The sequence below is a fragment of the Mytilus californianus genome, unplaced genomic scaffold, assembly GCF_021869535.1.
Source record: "Mytilus californianus isolate M0D057914Y unplaced genomic scaffold, xbMytCali1.0.p SCAF_2, whole genome shotgun sequence".
NCBI classification, from domain to species: domain Eukaryota; kingdom Metazoa; phylum Mollusca; class Bivalvia; order Mytilida; family Mytilidae; genus Mytilus; species Mytilus californianus.
The window spans coordinates 24,635,440-24,644,163 of NW_026262668.1; the positions used below are offsets into that span (position 1 = coordinate 24,635,440).

General features: G+C 33.6%; 1 protein-coding gene across 1 annotated transcript in view; it reads left to right on the forward strand.

Annotated features, from left to right (window-relative positions):
• Positions 1–8,141, forward strand: part of LOC127729510 (homeotic protein proboscipedia-like) — a 28,664-nt gene extending 20,523 nt beyond the window's left edge. Inside the window, exon 2 of the mRNA XM_052237343.1 lies at positions 5,229–8,141. Coding sequence (XP_052093303.1) covers positions 5,229–7,045 — 1,817 coding nt within the window. The 3' untranslated portion in view covers positions 7,046–8,141. The remainder of the gene's footprint in view (positions 1–5,228) is intronic.
• Positions 8,142–8,724: the final 583 nt, after the last annotated feature.

Sequence of the window (8,724 nt, forward strand, 5' to 3'; positions counted from 1 at the left end):
GAGGGTTTAGCTGTCACATATATGTTTAACCCTGCCACATTCATTGCCCAAGTCAGGAGCCTGTTAGTCAGTGGTTATTGGTACTTGCGTTTCGTCTATTATTTTTTATTAAATAAAGTCTTTGGTTTTCTCGTTTGAAATGTTTCACATTTTGTCATGTCGGGGCTTTTTATAACTGATTATACTGCATGGGATTTGCTCATTGTAGAAGGACGTACGGTGACCTATAGTTGCATACATCTACGTTATTTTGACTCTGGTGGATTGTTGTCTGATTGACAATCATACATCTTCTTTTATTTTTATATCGAAATTAATGAACTTTTTGGTCGATTCGACGAAATATGTTTTGATTCAACTACTACGCCAATACTAGTACACAATACCTTTTTATTTCCATACCACCAAGTGCTTCACTTACATTGGCTTGGGTAGATTCAACGCCATGAATTGATTTGTCGGTATGACACATGGTATGACACTGTCAAAATTTAGCTTAAATATATAAAGACACTGAAAAAAGCGCGTTGAAAATTACAATCAGGAAATAAATGGATGAAAGTAACAAACTTTTTCCCCCGAAAACTTACTACTACTAGAAAACCTGAATAGTTCAGTCCCTCCCCGTAATCGATCCCTCTTACCTGCTAATGTAGTGCTAGTAATCGTAGATCAGCAGAATATAACGACTGAATTATTCGGGTTAACTACTAGGGGGTTTAGCGACTTTGAATACCCATGAGGGTCTCGCACAGTCGTTCTTTGCTACAGAACATGAATATAATCCCCCTTTTTCTTGTGATTGTACAACTTTAAGTTATTGTTTACTTATCATTTAATAAAAGTAATAGCTTTTTTTTTTTATTACATACTTTTGACTCCGGAGTATATAATTTTTCGACAGGTTACATTTGTACCTAATCTGTGGTAGGGCATTCTGGTACTCGGGCAGGTAATGGGGATCTAAAAGAAGTAAAATCAAGCTTCCAATTGGTTCAATTTGGTGGGGAAATTAATTGTTTTATGGTTTCTATACACTACAAAATCTTCGGAAAACCGTTAATCCCCCCTCCCAAGTTGCACAGATTGTAAGATAAATTTTATTTGTTTTACTTGACCGAGTACCAGCATGTCCTATCACAACGTAGGAAACCTGTCACACAATAGACTATTTTCATATTACCGACTTTTGACTCCGGTTTATATAATTTTTCGACAGGTTATCTTTTCTATGGTAAGACATCCTGGTACTCGGTCAAGTAAGAGCAACCAAAATAAGTAAAATGCAACATATAATCGGTGTAATTTGAGGGGAAAGTTTACTGTTTTCCAATGATTTTGTCGTGTAAAGAAAATATGAAGCAGTTAATTTTCCCAAAAAATTGTACCGTTTGAAAGTTTGATTTTACTTCTTCACGTTGCTCTTACTTGACCGAGTACCAGGATGTCTTACCACAGAAAAGGTAACCTGTCGAAAAATTATATAACCCGGAGACAAAAGTCGGTAATATGAAAATGGTCTATTATTAACTCCGGAATCAAAAGTCGGTAATAATAAAAAATAGTTTATTTGCAAACAGGATATATACCTTTGACGGATTCATTATTCCGGACATACCTTTCACAATAATGTAAGGTTCATTTATTTATTATACATCCTTGTCTTTGGTCTTTTGTTAACGTTGTCTCATTGGCAATATTCTCACATCTCCTTATTTTTATTTTATTTGTAGACTTTTTTCTGATTTATGTTTACTGAGTGTATATTCATTGACAAGTTCAACATTGTTTATTAAAACAACACTTTTTATAGCATCTGAATAATTCAAAGATGTAATTTTATCTCGCTTGTCTGTTACTGCTACTCATAAAGTATAAAGTTGCGCTGTAAAAACAAGAACAATTGCAATATAACTTCATAACGAAAAGATAATTAAAACATGAAAGAAATTCATGACTGAAAACTACAGCTCTATGAAACTCCTACGTTAGTAGGAGAACCACCAGCCTATACGTTTGATTAACTGTTATTGCCATTATGCGGTAAGATGCATTTTAATTGACCTTTCAATGTATATTTTGTGATGGAGAACTCCTGTTCAGTTCGAATGCTTGAATTGAAGGTGTTATCTGTCTTGACATTTATTTGTTTTCAGTGTTTAAATAATAGATTTAGATTATCACTTGGGAATCGTCTCGTTTGTCATCTGTGACAGGTCAAATATTGTTGTCACATTCTTAATGTTAGAGGTTACTTTATCGTGGATGATTTGAACCAATCGAAATGGCACATACAATGTATAAATGAATACTGACATCTCAGTTGCATTTATTCATAAATGAATTTAAATGAAACTTTTAAACGATGTGTTACTAAGCATACTAATTTTCAGAAGCGGAAGTTTATACATGAAGGATAGCCAACATATTTTTTGTTACTCTAATGTAGCTTTCATTTGTGTAACTTTCTCCAATTTTAATATTCAGTTTTTTCAGTAAAAATCTCGTTAATATTACTTCCAGTGGCGGATCCAAAAGGGGGGAGGGGCGTAGATGGTGGCGACAAAAAAATAATTATATCATGTATTTTATATGGTTTTCAAAATGTTTTCGCCTCGCCTTGCTCGATAGATCTATGGAATTACGCCCCTTTTTCAAAAAACCCTGGATCCGCCCCCGACTTCTTATGTCTATGATCATTTATTGATGTTAAAAGTACAGTAAGTAATCTCTTCAGGACAAGACTAGAAAAATGTGATTTTGATATTGACCCTGCTTTACAATAGACCGACACGCTGAGCCAACCAAATCTTGTGTTTGCTTACAAGGTACCAGTCCTCAGAGATACATGTCAATGAAGGCGGACAAATTATTTTGACTCCGAGGAGATACGATATTTTGGAGGAGCAGATAATACCAGTTTAAAACGTCTACGCTTTTAATCCACATCTGCATTCGAGACGAGCATACTAGCACGAGACCGCACAGGCGATTCTATGTGTCTTTTAGGATTTATTTAAAGTAGTGTGGGTGTTTTAGAATTTTGACGACCACGATGGGTATCAAAATAAACTCATAGAATTTTTATTGAAATTAGCAAACTTTGATATAGAAATGTAATATATTATTATAAACCAGTTCATTTTGTCAATAACAATTATGTTGTTCTATCAAAATGTGTTGTCAGGTTTTGTTTCTTGTTCTATTCACTTGAGTAATGCCCTGGATACTCCTTGCACAAAAAAGAAGTTTTGCATAGCCAGTATCTTTAAAACAAACATGGCGAAATGCACTTCGTAAAAAAAAAATCATGTTGAAATTTTACGTCTCAGTGATGATTGTTGAATTATCAGGTCTGTAGTTTTCTAGATAAAAGCTGCCTACATGAGCTAACTCCTGAAAACTGAAATCGTCTCTCGTAATTCTATATGAATGGCTTTTACATATTTGTAATTTGTTTTAATCAATGTATTATGTATTTATTTGTAAAAGGTGGAGACGTTAATAAAATATTGTATCTGAAAACTGGCGATAAATTATGATACAAACTGAAATATTCATGTTAATTTTCGTATATCATTTTCCATCGTTTTGACAGAAAAATTTGACCATTATACTGTAAATAGAAAATTTACAATGGGAACTTCAACTAAGAAAATAGATAGCAGTTTGAATGCTAAGTATATCATGGGATTATCTGACCTTTGATTAAAACAAAGACGAAAATTAATTAAGCATAATTTAATTTAAATAACAAGCACTATGTATACTATATCTACACAAATAATGATTTATAAAAAAATCAAAAAACCCGAGAGAGAGAAATTGATAGTACATAAACCAATAGATCTTTGATAAAAGTAACCCAAACAATTTATCTGATTACATCAGTCAAATTTGCATAAAAATTTCACATGAAACCTTTTAACCCGGATCACTAAAGCGTATTAAACTTTTTCATTGATTGAATTTTAACAAAAGTGCTGTAGACCTCTTACACCAATCGCTATAATGTATTATTTCATCAGTTTTCGTCTTATCAATGAATTATTTCAATCCCGCACGGAATGGAGATGGACGCGATCGGTCTAAAATCTCGTGATCTCTCGGTCACGAGGGTTTGTTCAGTAGAAATCAATTCTATAAAGTACGTTTGTATTACATTTATTCCATGTTCTGAGGGAACATGTCAACTAATATTAGATGTATAATTGACATCACGAATATTTTTATCGTTTTAGATTTCAGCTTTCCATTTTTTGAAACAGAAGTGTTATCCAATAAGCAATTGCATATTTAGTGTTTTCATTGTTTACAATTTAAGAAAGATAATGATGGTGTATATTAAGCTTGTATTTTATGAGTGAGGGGGAGTATTTCAAGTGTGTCCATCTTACGTATTTGCACTTACTATACTCAATTCGTCAGATGCTCAACACAAGTAATATGTCACTATAACTGACACAGAAATAGTATATGTTTTTTATTTTGAAGTCCTTTCTTATTCTTTAACCAAATGGCTCTTGTCCAATTAAGATCATTAAGATGATTTATGTATAGATAAATGTTTAAATGTCATATCTTTATAATGCTTTTATTTTTTTTTTTTTTTTTTTAGAAAAGTTGATAATATGTAAGGAAATTTTTATAGATTCTGTCTACTTTATTCACATTTTCAGACTCGGTGCTATTCGGAGTTTGACATACTACATATCACCTGTCTATTGTTGAGGGTGGTAGAGGGTTATTTTCGTGCAACGTGTTTTGTCATTTTTATTTCACGTGCAGCCGTGAAAAAGGTTCGTTATTCACCGTGTTTCGTGAAATCGGAAAAAGATCAACGTGCAAGAAATCGTGAAATGGCAATTTTATTTTGCATTCTTCCGTGCAGATACACCCCCCCCCCCTTTACGGCCCTCATTGTTGGAGAGTTGTATTTTTGACTCAAGACTGTGGGTTACTTTTGGTGTTGGGTTTCTGTCACAGTGACGTATATCCAACTTCTCCTTTAATTCCTATTGTTATATTAATATATAACTTAATTAGATAAAAAGGCTCCTGTTTTCGTTTTCTACCCATATATCTCTCTACTACTCACTCTCACAAGGGCAGTGTGATTGTCAGGTAAAAGTTTTCGTTGCTCTGTTGCCATTTTTAGTGTGAATGGAAAATTTTGTAAAAGATGATTTTTGAGAAAAAAAACTAAGATGATTCTTCTTAAATTTCAGATTATATGACTACAGGTTCCATGGGAAATGGCAGTACACCTGCAAGTAATGCAGGTTCTGGGAGTGGCGCTGGTGGAGGGACACGTCGTCTACGTACAGCTTACACAAATACACAATTACTTGAACTTGAGAAGGAATTTCATTTCAATAAATATTTATGTCGTCCACGAAGAATTGAAATCGCGGCATCTTTGGATTTGACGGAGAGACAGGTAAAAGTCTGGTTTCAAAATCGACGAATGAAATACAAGAGACAGTCTCAATCTCAAAGACCTAAATCAGATTCAGACGAAGGTTTTCAGTTAGAATGTAATCTTGAAAGTCCAACGTCATCTGAGGAAAGTTGTGAAAGAATAGACAACGGTGAACCTAAACATGAAATGAATGGAGAAACATCAAACGTTTTATCAAAGAAACAGAATACAAAAACAATCTCTGATGGGCAAACGACTGACACGCCCAATGATGATGAGGAAAACAGACTCTCTCAAAACAAAAATAACATTCTCGATCTAACAAAAATAGATAAAACTGGCATCTCGCATGACATGGCGAAAGAGAACGCCGTTAATGATGCGGAGATATGCACAGATGTCGTGGTTTCACAGGGAATTCCCGAATGTAATAGCAATCAGGAATTATTACGCTTGGAAAATAAACAAAGTATAGAAAACCAATCTCCTCTACAAACATTTGTTAGTAATGTTAGCCAGATGAATTCTAAAGCATCTCCTTCTGATAGCTTGTCTCTAAACGATGTACCGTCCGTCCCCGATTTACCTGATATCACAAGCTCGCCAAGAGATAATAACAATACAATTCATTCAAATTTCAAAACAGAAAAACTTGATTCTGAATCTGTCTCATATTTCTCCTTATCTTCTCCTTCTACGTCATCATCTGCTATTCCCGCTTCATCTAGTCCATCGCTTTCGACCGGAAGTGCTCAAGAATTTACTTCCGGTCCCGTTGTTTCGAGTGATCTTGAGGTTATGAAAGCAGCATCAGAAATAGTTAGTTCAAAGGAAAAAAGAGAGCAACCAAATGAATTTTACAATAGCAAATATCGCCAAAATTCAATGTACACCGGGCATAATGGGTACAGTTATCCTGCAATGAAAATGGCTAATGGTCAAAATGGCGAATTATGGCGAAATGCAAATAGTTTTTACAACTCAGACTTGTATCAAGGTAGACCTCAGGCAGTTGCTTATGGTGGACGACAATATTCTGGTGATTATAGCGTAGGCCAAAATAGCACGAATGCGAATGGTGTTCGCAACTTGAACCCTTCGTGGAACGTTTACAATACAAATGGATACAGCGGTGATGCTTTTAGTCAAAACCATGCGCAGTTCAGATCTTTGTATCAGCAGCAGAGAATGGATTTACAAATGGAATCTGACAATTTTACTGCAGCCAATTTATCCAGATACAACTTTGGAAACTCCACCGAGACAATTAACAGCCAATCAATGGAGAGAAGATTTAATTCGCCTTATATGGGCAAATCGTCTACTTATCCCCAACAGACGACCCGAATAGACCAACATTCATCAAATTCCATTTACAGTGGCAATTACATGGACAGTTATTCACCCGGTGTCAATACTGTAATGAACTCATCAGTATGCCATAGACAACTCTCTAACAATACATCCATCCGGAACATCTCCAGCCCTAGCAATAAAGACAGTGAATTAATACAAGAACAATATAATGGCGGATCTCCCTATAATGACGTCTCATCGTCTGACTTTACTAGCATATTTAGCGAGTATTTTAATTCACAACAGCCGGAATACCAAGCGATTTGAGTTATAAAAATCTCATAAGACGAAAATCTGATAATTTTTATTGGCTGTTACTATTGAAAGTAACAAAGCAATTTATTACAAAAAGAACAAATCGCTATTTTAAGGGCATTGATTCTCAACTCGCTGTTACTTTTATTGGCTGACGGAAGAAAACGGGTAAATAAGAGTGTCAATAAAAAGGTGTGATTACAGCAGTGATATAAAGAAAAGTTATATGTTTATCGTAGTTATTCTGCTCAGTTTTATTTAATTCGATGTTTTATTGTTATTTTGTTAGGGTTTTTATGTGAATTTTATGTATATTATGGATTTAATATAAAAAGGGACTTTAAGTGATTTTTAATTGTCCTCTCATGGAAGTATAAATTTGTGCATCAAGGCTTGCTTTTGGTTAAATGATAAAACTTTTTGAATAAAGGACATTAAGAAAAAATCAGCAGCAAGGTCAAATAAACATGCTTTCCTAATATCAGTGAATCCACTTAGTCATAATTTTGGTAGAAAATACAACATCGTCCTCAAATGGGACTTTTCAAAATGATGCTAGAAAGGAACTGAGCAACTTATTGTTATTCATACAAACACTTTAACGATTAAGATTAATTTGACGACGCAAATGAAGACAACTGCTTCTCTTTCTAGCTTAACAGAAAATCTTGCAACAGTTTCATAATGTCAAACTTAAAATTTGAAGAAAAAAATTGCCATGATATTATGCTTGAGTTAAAATTGCCCAATTAATGAACTTCTCGCGATAACTCGCTTTACTTTGGCGTGTTCCTTGATGCAACATTTTGAAGAGGATCTTTTATGACGATGTTGTTCATTTTAAGCCTAGCTATTACACTAATTTTTGGAACACAACTCCGTCTCACATTGGCATTGTCTGACCTTCGTTATATGCCTTTGTTTCAGATATATATTTTATGTCTACAGACAGCAAGCTTTGAAACATTTCATAGATTACTCTTGTCTCTATAAATACTACGAATAGTGTTTCCGCCATGTTACATTTGTACTGCATTTCAAGCAGGTGTATACTGAGAAAAAATGATAATCGTAAAGTTAATTGAATTTTCATATAAAAAAAGTTTTATAGAGTTTCGTTGCAATGACATGTTCTCAATGAATTTAATAACATTATATATTTATAATATTGTAAAGGTACACATGTCATTATTTCTGTTAAATTTTCTTTACTCCAGTGTTTTCAGTTTTTCAGTTCTGAAATTCTCTTTTGATATTTTTGGCATATTAATGGTTTAGTAACAGTTGTTTTTATCATCCATGTATCTAATTAAATAATTCATATTTCCATGGCTATACATTTATAACTATTTCCATCTTATTCTAGTATTGAATTGTGAAAACCGAAGAACTTTTAAATTGAAAATATCGCTTCTCTTTACGAACGAACAGATCTGAACACTTTTTATTCAAATGCAAAATCTGCCTTGCTGTGTTTTCAAGAATATAGACTAATTTCTTGTTTTCTATATCTGTATAGTCTTCAGACAGCTATTGTTTTTAGAAACATATATGAGGATCTGGATGGGGTTTACATACGCCAAAAAAATAATGTAATAAAGAATAGAAAATAATGGGGTGCTACAATATAAAGAATAAAGAAAAATGGTCTAAAAAATTAAAGAATAAAGAAATTAAGAATCCCCCATCTG